We start from the raw sequence: 21342 nt of genomic DNA, 5'->3' as shown, positions 1-21342 counted from the left end.
AAAAAGGACTGGTGATTGGGAATACCTGATTAAAAAGCGAGATATACATAAGTATACGTATGTAAGTAGGAGAGATGGCCAGAGAGCGTTATTGGATTACGTGTTATTTGACAGGCGTGCGAAAGAGAGACTTTTGGATGTAAATGTGCTGAGAGGTGCAACTGGAGGGATGTCTGATCATTATCTTGTGGAGGCTAAGGTGAAGATTTGTATGGGTTTTCAGAAAAGAAGAGTGAATGTTGGGGTGAAGAGGGTGGTGAGAGTAAGTGAGCTTGGGAAGGAGACTTGTGTGAGGAAGTACCAGGAGAGACTGAGTACAGAATGGAAAAAGGTGAGAACAATGGAAGTAAGGGGAGTGGGGGAGGAATGGGATGTATTTAGGGAATCAGTGATGGATTGCACAAAAGATGCTTGTGGCATGAGAAGCGTGGGAGGTGGGTTGATTAGAAAGGGTAGTGAGTGGTGGGATGAAGAAGTAAGATTATTAGTGAAAGAGAAGAGAGAGGCATTTGGACGATTTTGCAGGGAAAAAATGAAACTGAGTGGGAGATGTATAAAAGAAAGAGACACGAGGTGAAGAGAAAGGTGCAAGAGGTGAAAAAGAGGGCAAATGAGAGTTGGGGTGAGAGAGTATCATTAAATTTTAAGGAGAATAAAAAGATGTTCGGGAAGGAGGTAAATAAAGTGCGTAAGACAAGGGAGCAAATGGGAACTTCAGTGAAGGGCGCAAATGGGGAGGTGATAACAAGTAGTGGTGATGTGAGAAGGAGATGGAGTGAGTATTTTGAAGGTTTGTTGAATGTGTTTGATGATAGAGTGGCAGATATAGGGTGTCTTGGTCGAGGTGTTGTGCAAAGTGAGAGGGTTGGGGAAAATTATTTGGTAAACAGAGAAGAGGTAGTAAAAGCTTTGCGGAAGATGAAAGCCGGCAAGGCAGCAGGTTTGGATGGTATTGCAGTGGAATTTATTAAAAAAGGGGGTGACTGTATTGTTGACTGGTTGGTAAGGTTATTTAATGTATGTATGACTCATGGTGAGGTGCCTGAGGACTGGCGGAATGCGTGCATAGTGCCATTGTACAAAGGCAAAGGGGATAAGAGTGAGTGCTCAAATTACAAAGGTATAAGTGTGGAAGTCGAGAACATTATCTCGGAAAGCAAAAATGGCTATGTTTGAAGGAATAGTGGTTCCAACAATGTTGTATGGTTGCGAGGCGTGGGCTATGGATAGAGTTGTGCGCAGGAGGATGGATGTGCTGGAAATGAGATGTTTGAGGACAATGTGTGGTGTGAGGTGGTTTGATCGAGTGAGTAACGTAAGGGTAAGAGAGATGTGTGGAAATAAAAAGAGCGTGGTTGAGAGAGCAGAAGAGGGTGTTTTGAAGTGGTTTGGGCACATGGAGAGAATGAGTGAGGAAAGATTGACCAAGAGGATATATGTGTCGGAGGTGGAGGGAACGAGGAGAAGAGGGAGACCAAATTGGAGGTGGAAAGATGGAGTGAAAAAGATTTTGTGTGATCGGGGCCTGAACATGCAGGAGGGTGAAAGGAGGGCAAGGAATAGAGTGAATTGGATCGATGTGGTATACCGGGGTTGACGTGCTGTCAGTGGATAGAATCAAGGCATGTGAAGCGTCTGGGGTAAACCATGGAAAGCTGTGTAGGTATGTATATTTGCGTGTGTGGACGTATGTATATACATGTGTATGGGGGGGGGTTGGGCCATTTCTTTCGTCTGTTTCCTTGCGCTACCTCGCAAACGCGGGAGACAGCAACAAAGTATAAAAGAAAAGAAGTTTGTTGAGTATTCCTGGTAAATTATATGGGAGGGTATTGATTGAGAGGGTGAAGGCATGTACAGAGCATCAGATTGGGGAAGAGCAGTGTGGTTTCAGAAGTGGTAGAGGATGTGTGGATCAGGTGTTTGCTTTGAAGAATGTATGTGAGAAATACTTAGAAAAGCAAATGGACTCTTATGTAGCATTTATGGATCTGGAGAAGGCATATGATAGAGTTGATAGAGATGCTCTGTGGAAGGTACTAAGAATATATGGTGTGGGTGGCAAGTTGTTAGAAGCAGTGAAAAGTTTTTATCGAGGATGTAAGGCATGTGTACGTGTAGGAAGAGAGGAAAGTTATTGGTTCTCAGTGAATGTAGGTTTGCGGCAGGGGTGTGTGATGTCTCCATGGTTGTTTAATTTGTTTATGGATGCGGTTGTTAGGGAGGTGAATGCAAGAGTTTTGGAAAGAGGGGCAAGAATGAAGTCTGTTGGGGATGAGAGAGCTTGGGAAGTGAGTCAGTTGTTGTTCGCTGATGATACAGCGCTGATGGCTGATTCATGTGAGAAGCTGCAGAAGCTGGTGAATGAGTTTGGTAAAGTGTGTGAAAGAAGAAAGTTAAGAGTAAATGTGAATAAGAGCAAGGTTATTAGGTACAGTAGGGTTGAGGGTCAAGTCAACTGGGAGGTAAGTTTGAATGGAGAAAAACTGGAGGAAGTGAAGTGTTTTAGATATCTGGGAGTGGATCTGGCAGCGGATGGAACCATGGAAGTGGAAGTGAATCATAGGGTGGGGGAGGGGGCGAAAATCCTGGGAGCCTTGAAGAATGTGTGGAAGTCAAGAACATTATCTCGGAAACAAAAATGGGTATGTTTGAAGGAATAGTGGTTCCAACAATGTTGTATGGTTGCGAGGCGTGGGATATGGATAGAGTTGTGTGCAGGAGGGTGGATGTGCTGGAAATGAGATGTTTGAGGACAATGTGTGGTGTGAGGTGGTTTGATCGAGTAAGTAATGTAAGGGTAAGAGAGATGTGTGGAAATAAAAAGAGCGTGGTTGAGAGAGCAGAAGAGGGTGTTTTGAAATGGTTTGGGCACATGGAGAGAATGAGTGAGGAAAGATTGACCAAGAGGATATATGTGTCAGAGGTGGAGGGAACGAGGAGAAGTGGGAGACCAAATTGGAGGTGGAAAGATGGAGTGGAAACGATTTTGAGTGATCAGGGCCTGAACATGCAAGAGGGTGAAAGGCAGGCAAGGAATAGAGTGAATTGGATCGATGTGGTATACCGGGGTTGATGTGCTGTCAGTGGATTGAATCAGGGCATGTGAAGCGTCTGGGGTAAACCATGGAAAGCTGTGTGGGGCCTGGATGTGGAAGGGGAGCTGTGGTTTCGGGCATTATTGCATGACAGCTGGTGACTGAGTGTGAACGAATGAGGCCTTTGTTGTCTTTTCCTAGTGCTACCCCGCACACATGAGGGGGGAGGGGGATGGTATTCCATGTGTGGCGAGGTGGCGATGGGAATGAATAAAGGCAGACAGTGTGAATTGTGTGCATGGGTATATATGTATGCGTCTGTGTGTGTGTATATATATGTGTACATTGAGATGTATAGGTATGTATATTTGCGTGTGTGGACGTGTGTGTATATACATGTGTATGGGGGTGGGTTGGGCCATTTCTTTTGTCTGTTTCCTTGCGCTACCTCGCAAACGCGGGAGACACCGACAAAGCAAAATAATAATAAAAAAAAAAATATATATATATATATATGCACGAGACCGGGTTATAGTGATGGGAGATTTGAATGCAAAGGTGAGCAATGTGGCAGTTGAGGGAATAATTGGTATACATGGGGTGTTCAGTGTTGTAAATAGAAATGGTGAAGAGCTTGTAGATTTATGTGCTGCAAAAGGACTGATGATTGGGAATACCTGGTTTAAAAAGCGAGATATACATAAGTATACTTATGTAAGTAGGAGAGATGGCCAGAGAGCGTTATTGGATTACGTGTTAATTGACAGGCGCGCGAAAGAGAGACTTTTGGATGTTAATGTGCTGAGAGGTGCAACTGGAGGGATGTCTGATCATTATCTTGTGGAGGCTAAGGTGAAGATTTGTATGGGTTTTCAGAAAAGAAGAGTGAATGTTGGGGTGAAGAGGGTGGTGAGAGTAAGTGAGCTTGGGAAGGAGACTTGTGTGAGGAAGTACCAGGAGAGACTGAGTACAGAATGGAAAAAGGTGAGAACAATGGAAGTAAGGGGAGTGGGGGAGGAATGGGATGTATTTAGGGAATCAGTGATGGATTGCGCAAAAGATGCTTGTGGCATGAGAAGAGTGGGAGGTGGGTTGATTAGAAAGGGTAGTGAGTGGTGGGATGAAGAAGTAAGAGTATTAGTGAAAGAGAAGAGAGAGGCATTTGGACGATTTTTGTAGGGAAAAAATGAAAGTGAGTGGGAGATGTATAAAAGAAAGAGACAGGAGGTCAAGAGAAAGGTGCAAGAGGTGAAAAAAAGGGCAAATGAGAGTTGGGGTGAGAGAGTATCATTAAATTTTAGGGAGAATAAAAAGATGTTCTGGAAGGAGGTAAATAAAGTGCGTAAGACAAGGGAGCAAATGGGAACTTCAGTGAAGGGCGCAAATGGGGAGGTGATAACAAGTATTGGTGATGTGAGAAGTAGATGGAGTGAGTATTTTGAAGGTTTGTTTAATGTGTTTGATGATAGAGTGGCAGATATAGGGTGTTTTGGTCGAGGTGGTGTGCAAAGTGAGAGGGTTAGGGAAAATGATTTGGTAAACAGAGAAGAGGTAGTAAAAGCTTTACGGAAGATGAAAGCCGGCAAGGCAGCAGGTTTGGATGGTATTGCAGTGGAATTTATTAAAAAGGGGGTGACTGTATTGTTGACTGGTTGGTAAGGTTATTTAATGTATGTATGACTCATGGTGAGGTGCCTGAGGATTGGCGGAATGCGTGCATAGTGCCATTGTACAAAGGCAAAGGGGATAAGAGTGAGTGCTCAAATTACAGAGGTATAAGTTTGTTGAGTATTCCTGGTAAATCATATGGGAGGATATTGATTGAGAGGGTGAAGGCATGTACAGAGCATCAGATTGGGGAAGAGCAGTGTGGTTTCAGAAGTGGTAGAGGATGTGTGGATCAGGTGTTTGCTTTGAAGAATGTATGTGAGAAATACTTAGAAAAGCAAATGGATTTGTATGTAGCATTTATGGATCTGGAGAAGGCATATGATAGAGTTGATAGAGATGCTCTGTGGAAGGTATTAAGAATATATGGTGTGGGAGGCAAATTGTTAGAAGCAGTGAAAAGTTTTTATTGAGGATGTAAGGCATGTGTACGTGTAGGAAGAGAGGAAAGTGATTGGTTCTCAGTGAATGTAGGTTTGCGGCAGGGGTGTGTGATGTCTCCATGGTTGTTTAATTTGTTTATGGATGGGGTTGTTAGGGAGGTGAATGCAAGAGTTTTGGAAAGAGGGGCAAGTATGAAGTCTGTTGGGGATGAGAGAGCTTGGGAAGTGAGTCAGTTGTTGTTCGCTGATGATACAGCGCTGGTGGCTGATTCATATGAGAAACTGCAGAAGCTGGTGACTGAGTTTGGTAAAGTGTGTGAAAGAAGAAAGTTAAGAGTAAATGTGAATAAGAGCAAGGTTATTAGGTACAGTTGGGTTGAGGGTCAAGTCAATTGGGAGGTGAGTTTGAATGGAGAAAAACTGGAGGAAGTGAAGTGTTTTAGATATCTGGGAGTGGATCTGGCAGCGGATGGAACCATGGAAGCGGAAGTGGATCATAGGGTGGGGGAGGGGGCGAAAATTCTGGGAGCCTTGAAGAATGTGTGGAAGTCGAGAACATTATCTCGGAGAGCAAAAATGGGTATGTTTGAAGGAATAGTGGTTCCAACGATGTTGTATGGTTGCGAGGCGTGGGCTATGGATAGAGTTGTGCGCAGGAGGATGGATGTGCTGGAAATGAGATGTTTGAGGACAATGTGTGGTGTGAGGAGGTTTGATCGAGTAAGTAACGTAAGGGTAAGAGAGATGTGTGGAAATAAAAAGAGCGTGGTTGAGAGAGCAGAAGAGGGTGTTTTGAAATGGTTCGGGCACATGGAGAGAATGAGTGAGGAAAGATTGACCAAGAGAATATATGTGTCGGAGGTGGAGGGAACGAGGAGAAGAGGGAGACTAAATTGGAGGTGGAAAGATGGAGTGAAAAAGATTTTGTGTGATCGGGGCCTGAACATGCAGGAGGGTGAAAGGAGGGCAAGGAATAGAGTGAATTGGAGCGATGTGGTATACCGGGGTTGACGTGCTGTCAGTGGAGTGAATCAAGGCATGTGAAGCGACTGGGGTAAACCATGGAAAGCTGTGTAGGTATGTATATTTGCGTGTGGACGTATGTATATACATGTGTATGGGGGTGGGTTGGGCCATTTCTTTCGTCTGTTTCCTTGCGCTACCTCGCAAACGCGGGAGACAGCAAAAAAAAAAAAAAAAATATATATATATATGGATAAAAAAAAGCTTGTATTATACTAAAGACACTACAAAAGATTATCCCTGGATAGGTCAGGTATTGGGGGGCACAGCATATGTTATAATAAAAAAAAAGTGATTTCTAATTGTGCAAACAAGCTCAGTTACATTATAAACACCCTAACTTACCAATCTTGAGTTGTACATATTGTAGCTTCCCTTCAGCAAATTCTTTAATTGCATCAAGGGCCTCAGGTACAATGGGAAAAGCAATGCCAGCCATAGTTTGGTGTTTGGTATCCACTCCAATGTCTACACCAGCCTCTTGCTTCTTGATTTCTTGCATCTCCTCTTCCTGTTGTGATTGAGTCAATACAAGGTTTTGCATAGTAAAAAAGTGTTTCTAATTTAGATGTCCCTGAAATTTGGCAAAGCTGGAAGACAGCTTCCTACAAAATGTTGTACAGGTTGAGCATCCCTAAAAAATAATCTGAAAATCTAAAACTTTTTGAGCAGCAACATGATGTTACAGGTGGAAAATTCCACACCTGACCTCACTTGCCCATGAGCTCTGACGCTCTGTTGGCACCAGCTCGTTACAAACCATCATCACTGCCAGACCTACATACATTACTCTGTGTGAGTAAGTGAAAGAAAATGACTGCTTATCAGTATCATATAAATTCAGAGCCAGGAACAAAGGTGATGCCAAACAACCACAGACTGTCTACATGGGCGGCTGACATTGCAACACCTTAGCTTTCTGATGGTTCATGCACAAAATTATTAAGAATATTGTATACATTACCCTCAGGCTATGTGAATAAGTTGTATAAGAACATAAAGGATTTTGTGTTTAGACTTGGGTCCCATATCCAAGATATCTCGTTATCTATTATCTATCATGACAAATGTGGAAAACAGGATGGTATGGAAACAAACAGCTTAAAGCTGAGACATACCTCAATAATTCACCTGTTCAATGGTCTTCCTCAGGGGATACTGGTTCCAGCATCCAGCAGGACTGTGTTCCCCAGCAAATGATGGTCACCCAGTCATTTGCCTTGGCATGTCAATCTCTGCCTGGATCGCTTGTCCTGCTGCCTCCACCTGTTAACAGCGATCTCCGCTGCCTGATGTGACCGGCAGATGAACCTAGACTTTGTTTTAACGTTGTTCTTAAATCCCTTCCTCTGAATAAGCTCTCATACTATCACTAAACAGTCGATGCCAAGGCAACTACAGGCAAGTGACAAACTGATCCAATCAGAGATTGACACACCAAGGTGTCCAACCAGGTGACCGTCACTTGCCGGGGAACACAGTCCCACTGAATGCTGGTTCAGTATCCCCTGAGAAAAACTGGTGAATAGTTGAAATGTTGAGGTATGTCTCAGCTTGAACGCATTTGTTTCCATTCCATCCCGTGTTCCACATATCTCACTATGTATATACAAATATACCAAAATCCAAAAAAATCTAAAATCTGAAACACTTCTGGTTCCAAGAATTTTGGATAAGGGATACTCAACCTGTAGCATGCAATATATATACATATATATGTAAGAATATTTAAACATGTGCACATGCAAAGTAACTGTAACTGCTAACAACAGGTTTTTAAACATCAGATTCAAGTTATCTACATTGAAAACCAAACAAAAAATAGAATATAAAACCATATAAAATGGAAAAAAGATCTATGTTAAGTCCCTTTCAAAGTCTTTATCTTCTTTTTAAGATATAGACAATATACTAAATTCTCTGAACTTACCCTTGATGTAAGTGGAAGTGGGGCTGTGGCAGATTTACGATGATGACGCAGTCCATCCAAGCTGACATCACCCTGAAATGTATGAGCAATAAGTTTTCTTTTTTTCATATTTGATCATTGCTTCCCAAGTTAGCGAGGCAGCACCAGGAAACAAAGAAAGACACATACAAACATATATACATATCTTCTATACTCCCTGAAGTTTAATGATAATCTCACACCACAGCTCTCACTTGCCCTCTTTTCTAACCCTTGTACCTTCCTCTTGACCTCCTGCTGCTTTCTCTTATGCATCTCCCAGTCATTTGCAATCCTTCTTTGTAAGTATCATCCAAATGCCTTTCGTTTCTCTTTCACTAACAACTTTACTTCTTCAACCCACCACTCACTACCCTTTTCTAATCTGCCCATCTCCCACCTTTCTCATGCCACATGCATCTCTTGCACATGCCATCAGTGTTTTCCTAAATACATCCCATTCCTCATCCACTCCCCTCACGTCATTTGCTCTCACCTTTTGCCATTCTACACTCAATCCCTCTTGTTATTTCTTCACACAAGTCTCCTTTCAAAGTTCACTTACTCTCACCACTCTCTTCTCCCGAAATTTTCTCTTCTTTTTTGAAAAACTACAAATCTTCTTCACCTTTGCCCCTCACCAAATTAACACCCCAAAAGTCTTTTTTTTTATGCCTATCAATTAACATGTATTCTAATAATGCCCTTTGACCATCTCTCCTACTCATACCTATGTATATCTCTTTTTAAACCAGGTATTCCCAATTACCAATATTTTTTCAGCACAAAAATTGACAAGCTCTCCACCATTTCCATTAATAACACTGAATACCCCATGTGCACCAATTATACCCTCCAATGCCACATTACTCATCTTTGCATTCACATGCACCAAAACTGCTGACACACTCACTCAGCTGCTCCCAAAACACTTGCCTCTCATGATTGTTCTTCTCATGACCAGGTGCATAGGTACCAATAATCACCCACCTCTTGTCATCCACTTCCAGTTTTATCCACATCAATCTAGAATCTAATTCCTTACACCCTATCACACACTTCTACAACTTCTGCTTCAGCAGCAGTGCTACTCCTTCTTTATCTCGTCTTCTCACCAATCCCTGAATTCATTCCTAAGACACATACAAACCATTCTTCTCCTTTACCTTTGAGCTTTGTTTCACTCATGGCCAAAACATCCAGGTGTCTTTCCTCAAACATACCTCCTATCTCTCCTTTCTTCTCATCTTGGTTACATCCATACAATTTCAGACACCCCAATCTGAGCCTTCGAGCAGGATGAGCACTCCCCACATGACTCCTTTCTCTGCTTCCTCTTTTAGAAATTGTACATATATCCATTCCCGGCACCACCCCACCCAACAGGAAATAACAGCACCTACCGCTGTGTCAGCAAAGTAGTGCCAGGAAACAAAGAAAGGCCACATCTGCTCACATTCATACATGAGCTGTCACGTACCGAAAACACAACTCCTTAGGCACTTCCAGGCCTCCAAAGACCTTTCCATGGTTTATCCCAGACATTTCACAAGCCCTGGTTTGAGCAATAAGTCTGATTAATTTCAAACCTGTGAACTTCATCATGAAGACTTTTGTTTCCATAAGAACAATTCAAACAAATGGAAACAAGAATACAGTGAGCAAATACAGATGTGGAGGCAGGCAAAGAAAGGGTGAAAAAGAGTATTCTAAAGGTCTGTTATTACATTAGTCTACACAGCACCACAGGACCCAACAACCTTCCAAAAGCAGCTGTCTGATAATACAACGTAACATAAAACTTACCACTATCAGTGTTGCAAGCAAAGCAATTACCGAAACCTTCTTCTGGCACAGCATGTGTTACTCAACAAGATCCATCCAAACTTCAGGTATTACAATATCCTCTTTTTTTTATCTAATCTATCAAAATGTGAATGAAGAGAACTCTAAAAGAACAGATGAGAAAGGAATGAGGCAATAAATCAGAAAAGCACAAGGACAGGATATAAGAAATCTAGAAGAAATATGAATAAGGAAAGAAGGGTTATGAATAGTGTACTGAGGTGGTAAACAATTGAAAAACACACCCACACACCCATCAATATCTCTGATGCCTATTTCAATGGGAACTACATCAAGGGGGTGACCATGGCAACAGAGTCTACATAACTAGTGAACTCCAGAGCTGCTTCTTAACTTTTGGTGCCTCATCCTTAACAGGCCACTGGCAGAGGGCAACTCTAGCGCAGTGTTTGCCGAGCTCCTACCATGTTCCTACCATCTACTTCTACCTAATGCTCATGCCAAAATGTTCGTACCTACTACTTCCATCTACTGTTCTTACCAGTTTGCCAAAAGGCAGGGCTAGCACATAGTGCTCACCACAAGAATATCTACTGTTACGAAGAATGAGCTGTATGAGTTAAGTGTTATCAAGTGTTACATATAACAAGGAGAGATTGTATGTTTGAGGACAGAATGCCAGTGGTCCACATGGGGGTGAAGCAGAAAGAAAAGGCAGCTATCTGGATTAGGGGAGTACAACTAGACAACCATTGAAGTGCTGGCTCACTAAGCAGCTGCCACTCACCTTTCTGATACCCAAGAGGGTAGTACTGACAATATACCTCCCCAGTCGTTGGCTGCCTACCAACCACTACCTACATGCACACAGGTAATAAAAAATGCAACTGTCCTGTAACACATTTGTAGGATGGATTAAGGGCATATAGATGTACCATAAAAAGTGAAACATACTGTGACAAAGATTTCATCACATTAGATACTCCAGAACATGTAAGACACCAATGGATGTGTGCTGAAAAACAAACTATGTACTTGTGATAAATCTAAAAGCCTCCTCACCTGCACAGTTCCAAAAATCTCATCCCTGATCTGTGTTGCTCCAAATTCTTTCCTAAGCGTGGCCTTGGTGGATGCATAAAGCATCTTCTCCCGAACTGGGGAGTCATCTGGAGACCAGCTAATAAGAACCCACTCATACCCTCCATGTGCTTCACTATCCAACCTGTATATCAAGACAAGAGTTATGATCTTATCAAATTTTGGATAAGTCAGGTAGACATAACATCACATGAATATATTGCTAATTTGATTCTTCCCTGTGTGAAAAACACATCCAGAATTATGTTTTTTTTATCTGAAACAGCATTATGCACCCTCCAAATCACAAGGTTTGCACACATCTCTAAATGTTTTCCTAACTTGCGTCTTGTGCTTATGCATTACATCACTCTAACATCCATTCTCATCCTAGGCTTACCCAATGCCTACTTCACAGCACCTTACTCCATTAACTTATGCATTCAGTCTCAGATCCATTCTATGTACATATTCAAACTATCACTCCATGAATGTTTTAAATACATACTTCCCATTTCTTTGGTCCCAGCTTTATTTCCCAATACTTGGAAAAACTATATCAACTACCTAAACTTAAACCAGCCAATCTATAATTTTACATCAATGTTTCATATACAGTCAAATGAAATACAACATCCTTTCAGTATACTCCTTCATATCTTCAAAGTCGCATCTGATACCATTTCCTTTACTGTATTATAATTCTACTCTTTAGTAACGCTACACTGAAGGGTTCAAATCTTGAACTTGGGTTGAGCTCTGGGACCTGTTGCTTTCCTTCTTTCCTTTCCTTTTCCTGGCTTTCTCTTCCTTACCAGACACACAAGAGCCCTTCAACAAACCCTTCCCGAATTCTTCAACTCAAAAACCTTTCCTTTTTCTTTCTCTTTGACAATGCTCTGAGGAAGGTTCAAATCCTAAACACTTTCAGGTATAAGAGATCAAGCCTCCCCAGTACCCTATTGGTAAATGAAGTATGAACACCCAGTATTCTACTTAGTGTATACAATGATTATAAATCTGACTCTGAATTTGTTCATAAATGACTGCTACATAATTGTACAGCATGCACCAAACAGTAATTCTTACACCAACATCAACATTACAGTGAGTTTGACGAGATGCATCTACAGCTGGCGTCTATACTAATTCTAAATATGTGAAACTGGTCACACCTTGTTCTTTGCATGCATTTGCCCACATATGATTGCTCTATTTTTATTTTTTTTTTTATTTTGCTTTGTCGCTGTCTCCCGCTGCTCTACATTAATATATACACCAAACAGTAAATATCCCACTAATATCACCATTTCAAAGCCAGTTTGTTGACTGCGGATATCCATGTTTATATATGTATTTCTATTTCTATTTTCACTTTTGATCTAGTTTCCAAATGATTAATTCTCCCAACATACTAAACATATAATAATTACTTTATCATGCACCATCAAGTACAAGTTCAATGAACAAAGTCATGAGATACTTACTAACGTATGTGACAGCATAAAAGTTACTGATGCGAGTTAAAAGGAAAATGTCCTGCACATGGCATGGTTAGATAATACACAGGAAGGGCTGGCACAAACTTCAGTCCACAAGACCCAAAAAACAGACGTGATATACATACCTACACCCCCAAAAATGGCTCTTTAAACAATATCTAAAGCTTGTAATGCATTATGATAATCCAGGGTGCATATTACAGTATATGTGTACAAGAGTGTTAAGATGAACTGTGCACTATGTGACAATTAATCTTAACTGTATTCATGCCTCATTTTCTCATTCGTTCACTCACTCATAATTCTTCTTTTATTACTAGACCCCATCCCTTGCTTGTGTGGGATCACTACAAGTGATTTTGCTATTCTGCAAGGAACCTACTTCTAGCAGTCCCTCTATATATGCAATCAGAACTTGCTAATATGCAGGTGCATGTGGTAGAAAGTATGTCAGAACTAGAATGAAAGTTGGCAAGTGGAGTCAGTTTGGGTTTTGGGTCAAGCATGCCACATTGCAGCCAGAGGGACGTCTCACAGTAACCATCATTGTGCGCAGATCTAAGCTACTTGAGCTTTTGCTTACACTTGCTATTGTAATTTTTCTGCAACTCACTGTCTTTATGTTTGTCAGTAACAATCCATACTTCCAGTTACATCTACACCAGAACCAGCAGAAATAAAGCCCCAGATTTATAAAATGACATTTCTGTTCAAGGGTGGTGAGGGTGGTAAATGCAAGAATCTTGGAGAGAGGGGTAAGCATGAAATCTGTAAGGGATGAGAGGGCCTGGAAAGTGAGTCACTTGTTTTTTGCTGATGATACAGCACTGTTGGCAGAGCATGTGAAAGAAAAAAGTTAAGAATAAATGTGAATAAAAACAAGGCTATTAGATTTAACAGGGTTGAGGGACAGGTTAGTTGGGGTATGAGTCTGAATGGGGGAAAAAATGGAGGAAATAAAGTGTTTTACATACCTGGGAGTGGACATGGCAGCAAATGGAAACATGGAAGCGGAAGTGAGTCATAGGATGGGGAGGGAGTGAAGGTTCTGGAAGCACTGAAGAATGTGAGGAAAGAAAGATAATTATCTGGGAAGGCAAAATTGGGTATATTTGAAGGTATAGTAATCCCAACAATATCATATGGATGCGAGGCACAGGCTATAGATAAAGCTCTGCGAAAGAGGGTGAATATGCTGGAAATGAAATGTGTAAGAACAATATGTAGTGTGATGTGATTTGATCGGGTAGTTAATGAAAGGGTAAGAGAGAGGTGCGTTAATAAAAAAAAACTGTGGTTAAGACAGTTGTAGATGGTGTGGTGAAATTGTTTGGACATTTGGAGAAAAAAGGTTGACAAAGACAATATATGCGTCAGAAATGGAGGGGATAAGGAGAATGGGGAGACCAACAGGAGATGGAATTATGATTTGAAAAAAATGCTTTGAGTGATATCAGGGCCTGAACTTGCAGGGGGGTGAAATGTGTGCATGGGATAGAATGAACTGGAACAATGTGGTATAGAGTGGTTAATGTGCTGTCAATGGACTGAACCAAGGAATGTGAAGCGGTCAGGGTACACCATGGAAAGGTCTCTGGGGTCAGGATGGATGCGAGCAAATGCGTACTTCCTTCATCACATCCTGTTACAACCTCGTTAATGGGGGAAATGGCGATATATTCTTTCTTATATTATTTTTTTTTTATTATACTTTGTCGCTGTCTCCCGCGTTTGTGAGGTAGCGCAAGGAAACAGACGAAAGAAATAGCCCAACCCCCCCCCCATACACATGTATATACATACGCCCACACATGCAAATATACATACCTACACAGCTTTCCATGGTTTACCCCAGACGCTTCACATGCCTTGATTCAATCCACTGACAGCACGTCAACCCCGGTATACCACATCGCTCCAATTCACTCTATTCCTTGCCCTCCTTTCACCCTCCTGCATGTTCAGGCCCCGATCACACAAAATCTTTTTCACTCCATCTTTCCACCTCCAATTTGGTCTCCCTCTTCTACTTGTTCCCTCCACCTCCGACACATATATCCTCTTGGTCAATCTTTCCTCACTCATCCTCTCCATATGCCCAAACCACTTCAAAACACCCTCTTCTGCTCTCTCAACCACGCTCTTTTTATTTCCACACATCTCTCTTACCCTTACGTTGCTCACTCGATCAAACCACCTCACACCACACATTGTCCTCAAACATCTCATTTCCAGCACATCCATCCTCCTGCGCACAACTCTATCCATAGCCCACGCCTCGCAACCATACAACATTGTTGGAACCACTATTCCTTCAAACATACCCATTTTTGCTTTCCGAGATAATGTTCTCGACTTCCACACATTCTTCAAGGCCCCCAGGATTTTCGCCCCCTCCCTCACCCTATGATCCACCTCCGCTTCCATGGTTCCATTCGCTGCCAGATCCACTCCCAGATATCTAAAACACTTCACTTCCTCCAGTTTTTCTCCATTCAAACTCACCTCCCAATTGACTTGACCCTCAACCCTACTGTACCTAATAACCTTGCTCTTATTCACATTTACTCTTAACTTTCTTCTTCCACACACTTTTCCAAACTCAGTCACCAGCTTCTGCAGTTTCTCACATGAATCAGCCACCAGCGCTGTATCATCAGCGAACAACAACTGACTCACTTCCCAAGCTCTCTCATCCCCAACAGATTTCATACTTGCCCCTCTTTCCAAAACTCTTGCATTTACCTCCCTAACAACCCCATCCATAAACAAATTAAACAACCATGGAGACATCACACACCCCTGCCGCAAACCTACATTCACTGAGAACCAATCACTTTCCTCTCTTCCTACACGTACACATGCCTTACATCCTCGATAAAAACTTTTCACTGCTTCTAACAACTTTCCTCCCACACCATATATTCTTAATACCTTCCACAGAGCATCTCTATCAACTCTATCATATGCCTTCTCCAGATCCATAAATGCTACATACAAATCCATTTGCTTTTCTAAGTATTTCTCACATACATTCTTCAAAGCAAACACCTGATCCACACATCCTCGAACACTTCTGAAACCACACTGCTCTTCCCCAATCTGATGCTCTGTACATGCCTTCACCCTCTCAATCAATACCCTCCCATATAATTTACCAGGAATACTCAACAAACTTATACCTCTGTAATTTGAGCACTCACTCTTATCCCCTTTGCCTTTGAACAATGGCACTATGCACGCATTCCGCCAATCCTCAGGCACCTCACCATGAGTCATACATACATTAAATAACCTTACCAACCAGTCAACAATACAGTCACCCCCTTTTTTAATAAATTCCACTGCAATACCATCCAAACCTGCTGCCTTGCCGGCTTTCATCTTCCGCAAAGCTTTCACTACCTCTTCTCTGTTTACCAAATCATTTTCCCTAACCCTCTCACTTTGCACACCACCTCGACCAAAACACCCTATATCTGCCACTCTATCATCAAACACATTCAACAAACCTTCAAAATACTCACTCCATCTCCTTCTCACATCACCACTACTTGTTATCACCTCCCCATTTGCGCCCTTCACTGAAGTTCCCATTTGCTCCCTTGTCTTACACACTTTATTTACCTCCTTCCAGAACATCTTTTTATTCTCCCTAAAATTTAATGACACTCTCTCACCCCAACTCTCATTTGCCATCTTTTTCACCTCTTGCACCTTTCTCTTGACCTCCCGTCTCTTTCTTTTATACATCTCCCACTCAATTGCATTTTTTCCCTTCAAAAATCGTCCAAATGCCTCTCTCTTCTCTTTCACTAATACTCTTACTTCTTCATCCCACCACTCACTACCCTTTCTAATCAACCCACCTCCCACTCTTCTCATGCCACAAGCATCTTTTGCGCAATCCATCACTGATTCCCTAAATACATCCCATTCCTCCCCCACTCCCCTTACTTCCATTGTTCTCACCTTTTTCCATTCTGTACTCAGTCTCTCCTGGTACTTCCTCACACAGGTCTCCTTCTCAAGCTCACTTACTCTCACCACCCTCTTCACCCCAACATTCACTCTTTCTTTCTTATATCTTTGTGTTAATTTCCATTGCATTAATATGAAGAAAACAAAGTTAATATACATTTGAGATAATATGTCTCATACTGTTGCACACATGCCACTTTCCTCTATATTTTTGGTTCACTGTATATAATTTCTCTGTGTGAGGTTTTGGAAGAACATAACCCCTCACAAAGAAAGGGGTGTAATTACTATGCTGATGAACTTTCTATGAGTGGTTTTAGCTACTTTGACTGGACAAGATGAGAAAGCAGATATCTTTAAAATTCTGTTGAATTTGTAAAAAAAAAAATTCACCCTGATATGCTGTCAACAATCTGCTGATGCCAACTGTTTTCTTAGCTCATTCTGTGCCTTTGTGAACTAAGTCTACAACTTCAAAATAAATTGTATTGGATCAGCATTACCACTGGATTCCTGTTACTTTTCCCTAATGTTTTTCAAGCTTTAGACACTTAATATATTTTGTGTGATCAAGCAAAAGAGATTGAGGTTCATATCTTACATCTAACAACAGACAAAATTTCATGTACCAGTAATCATAGAATCTAACCTGTATAGAAGATAGCATGGCTGCTTTTCTTTTAACAGTGGTAATACTAAGCAGTCATAATCATCTTCCCATGATCCCTGAGCTGGCTGCCACTCCCCTAGCTGTAGAGCCTCTGTTGATTAAAATACCATGTTTGAAGCTGCTCAGTGGTATATCTGCAGCTTGTCATAATGCAGCCTTCAATAATGACAATCCAACAGAACATACATATTTTTGGCACATTAATGAAATTAAATGAAAACTAATTTCTGAAGATATACATCTTCTTACCTTTCACATAAACAGCAGATTTGTCATGTTACAAAAATTAAATTCTAAATTGATTTTCCAAATCAGTATAAGAATCTTGAACGTAGCAATACTGAATCATCAACAATGGGACCATCACAAAGCCATACCAGCCAGAATCTCATTCTTTTAAAGTTCTGGTTCAAGCTGAGACTTGTAAAAAATAATCAGCCAGATCCAGAATACTGTATCTAATTAGATACCCTTCCTAATTCTATTAACCTTACAGCATCAAAATTCAACACTCAGCTACAAGGGGTAAGAGAACATTAACTTAATCATAATCAACCAGCAAAAAAAGAACTAATGCTATTTTGAAGAAAAAAAATCTGTATTATTGTATAAGGATATGATAGGCATGGTACCAGACCTGAACACCAAAACCCAGAAACACTTGTATCTCCCCTGACAGTGTGATCATTACAAGAATGAGAACTTGAGAACTTATCATGTTTCATTTTCCTCATGTTTATCAGCAAATACTAGATCATGTGCACCACTGTGAACTATTGCAATATATATATATATATATATATATATATATATATATATATATATATATATATATATATATATATATATATATATATATATATATGTATATGAGTGAATGGACCATTCTTTGTCTGTTTCCTGCTGCTACCTCGCTGATGCAGGAAACAGAAGAAAAAAATACCTAATAGTAATAACTAACATAATGTCACGTGAAATATCAAGTTCAATTTGAAGAAAATACCTGGCAGCAGGTAATTATTATAACAAAGATATTCATACAAACATTCTTGTAAATTTAATCACCCACTAAATGCTGCCATCAATCTTGAATCAGCAAATAGCCAGCTAACATTACACATTTCTATAATTACTATATGTCAATGTAAATAAAAGTATGTCAAACAGAAACAATCTACAACTATAAAGATATGAAGATAGGCGAGATACATTGATATAATTCAATGACCCTTTAAGTCTACAACAATTAAACAGCTTCTGCCTCACTAATGAACACATAAAATATAAGCTACTGAACAACAGAGTTACCAGTACCATCTTCGATGGTAATCCTGAAGACTCGAACACTTCCATTCCGGCAGGTACTGAAGAAATTCAGCAAATCTTCATTTGCTGCAAAATTGAAATGTTATAAGCAAGTTTTCAAGAAATAACATCAAAAATATTCTTTCCATATCAAAAATCATAGCACTTTTAAACAAAACAAAAAACAAAATGAAAGTGATAAGCAAACAAGGAAAAATAATCATCTAATGTAATCAATCATACAACCATAGGGCTCCTGCTGTTATGCTAATGCACTCTACACAAGAGCAGGGAAATGATGGACTTCTTTAGAGTAAGATGGTCCTCAATGAGACTACTCTTATCCACCCATGGGTACATCCTAACAGACTTTACTCCAAAGGTATTCTACATCCACAACTAGAAATGAATCCAAACTGAATCCAAAAACATTTGTGTGACCACTACAGCCTGGCTGATCTGGTACACTTTGTAAATAACAATCAAGGGCCTTCTTAACTTTTTCTACTGTGCATCCTACAATGTTTCTGATGACGGCAAACAATGTGTTGAATTGTCTTAGGGTTATGCTTCTCACACTTTCTGATTCCAAAGCCAATATTCTATAGAGTCGTCTATGCCTGTCTCGTCAATACAGCAGGGAATCATTTTTGCATGTCGATTAGGAACAATGCCTTCTAAGATTTTCAGAAAGTAAACCATAATCAAATGGTACCTTTCCTATCTCCACTCCAAAAAGTACAGCCACAGGGATTTCAGCCACTCCCAACAGTTCAGATTATTTACTGTGCAACTGTGGGCATGAAAGATTTTTGTACACTTTCTAACTTAGCACATTTACCCTCTCTGAAAGGTAATGTTGGTTAACAACAGTACAAGTACATTCAGCAACTATTAACAATAAACCATTTCATAAGTTGACATTCCTGTTAAAGAAAAAATAAATGGCCTCATTAGACATCAAACCTTCATTTGCATTCATTATATGGATGTCTACCCATCGATCTTGGGGAATCCTTCTCAGCAAGGAACACTGCCAATGCAAAACTAAGTCCTTATGGAATGAAATCTCATCCAATGTGAATCCCTAAGTCATGATAAACAACATTCACTATCTTATTCTATCATATGCCACTGGCACTTATGAAAAAGCACCATCAACATGGCATCCAATATCAAAATTCCACACCAAGAGACATATATCACTTCTGCTACTGAGGTTCTTTTATGATATGTCATACTGTATTACCTAACTTCACAAACCCTACATTTTGCCTCTTATACATATGAATATTTCTATCACTTCAGCACTAGAAGAAGTTCTCAAAAGTTTTGTTGGCATTTCACGGGGTTCTCATACGCTGTTGATATTTTACAAAAGTTTTGTTGACATTTCATGGGGTTCTCATACGCTGTTGATATTTTACAAGTGTAATGCCTTCCTAACTCATAATAACCAAACATTTTACCAGATATACATAACCCTTATTGCCTTAAGTACCATCATTCAATAAAACATAATGCTGGAAATCATGCTCAGCATGTTACTATATTCTCCAAACACAGTTGTTCTGCAGACACAGTCAGTCAATATTCAAACCTGAAAATGATGCTGAGCTATTCTAAACAATTACATTCCCAGAAAATTCCATAGATTTAATGTGTCCTTAGCTAAACTATGCTCAAAATAGCCTGAGAAAGATAAACGTGTGAAAAAAATGATATTCACTTCCTTAAAAAAAAAAAACGTTCTCTGCCAGAAACTTGAAGTATGCAACAACTTTCCTTCTGAGGACAAGTCCAGAACACCATAAATGAGATGGCACAGTGTGTTTATCATCAATTACCACAAAAATGATGAAACTGCTACATTACTAGATAAGGTCTATGAAAGAGATAAAGAGGACATGCATGTTTCTGGTTTATGACACTCTTATGGAATCTTTCATGTAACTGTAAAGAAAGATTGAAAAGGGTGACTGTTTTCAATATTAATACAACGCTGTGATTTGATCATGGTAGGGCTATGCGGGAGATGAAAAAATGTGAGGTTTGACAATAATACAGTAATGTAAATTCCAATGAATATAAAAAGTTACAGTTAACTTGGCTGTCTCAATTTGTAAATCAATTTACTACTGTGTTAATCTCTACAAACTGCGAACAAACACCAGGGGGAGGTTTGTCTTCTGCTGTCTGCAGGATGATGTGTCCTCACCAACAGACTGCAGATAATATTCACAAAATCACTTGGGATGCTATAGAGATACCTACTGTTCTACCTGAGACGTTACCAACAAAGAAAGTGGTATCAATCAGTTCCTTAAACTTTGAAGTGCTGGTAGAGTGATTTTATCAGACCGTTTCCTTCTTATTCTGAGCTCTACCCACTTGGTGACAGCAAAACTGAAGGAGCAGGAAGTGTTCCACCTGCAATCCCCTCCTCTACATCGAGTCAACAGTGTAAAGATTTTATTTGTACCACTTTCAACAAAATTAACCCATCGGCAGTTTTCGTTGATATTACCCAAATACTGAATTGTAAACGTATCATGAATACGACAAAATTACTTATTTTTGCCTCACGCTAAACGTGAAGTCCACAAAAGGAAGGTCAGAGAAAGTTGCGGAGCAAGTAATTTATGCAATCCATACATCAACACATACCTAAGATATTCAACCGCAAATCAAATAAATTTCTTCCCTGTATATAGACCATACAGAAGATGTACTTAAAAAAAAAACTATTAGATAACTTGTGATAACACCATTTTGCAAGGTAACGCCCTCCTAAACATCCCACACACACACATATATATCCCACACATTACTCTAACTAAACATCATTTTTGACAAACTTGGATATGCCAAGTTCTTTCCTTCGTCTGACAAGGCCTGGTACAGGAATATAACACAAGTGAACAACTTCAATAATGGT

At 40.3% G+C, this 21342-nt stretch overlaps 2 protein-coding genes across 9 annotated transcripts in view; one reads left to right on the top strand and one right to left on the bottom strand.

The window, feature by feature from the left end:
* LOC139762555 (uncharacterized) overlaps positions 1-21342 on the top strand; it is a 712972-nt gene that overhangs the window by 452591 nt on the left and 239039 nt on the right. The window lies entirely within an intron of this gene.
* twf (twinfilin actin binding protein) overlaps positions 1-21342 on the bottom strand; it is a 55721-nt gene that overhangs the window by 34238 nt on the left and 141 nt on the right. Inside the window, exons 2-6 of the mRNA XM_071687576.1 lie at positions 18414-18491; positions 17079-17190; positions 10929-11091; positions 8043-8114; positions 6458-6623 (exon numbers count right to left, since the gene is read on the bottom strand). Of these exons, the coding sequence (XP_071543677.1) occupies positions 6458-6623; positions 8043-8114; positions 10929-11091; positions 17079-17190; positions 18414-18491 (591 nt within the window). The remainder of the gene's footprint in view (positions 1-6457; positions 6624-8042; positions 8115-10928; positions 11092-17078; positions 17191-18413; positions 18492-21342) is intronic.

The sequence above is a fragment of the Panulirus ornatus genome, chromosome 43 (genome assembly GCF_036320965.1).
Source record: "Panulirus ornatus isolate Po-2019 chromosome 43, ASM3632096v1, whole genome shotgun sequence".
Classification (NCBI taxonomy): domain Eukaryota; kingdom Metazoa; phylum Arthropoda; class Malacostraca; order Decapoda; family Palinuridae; genus Panulirus; species Panulirus ornatus.
Note: the sequence above shows the minus strand (reverse complement) of the source record. Positions and strands in the feature narration are given on the sequence as shown.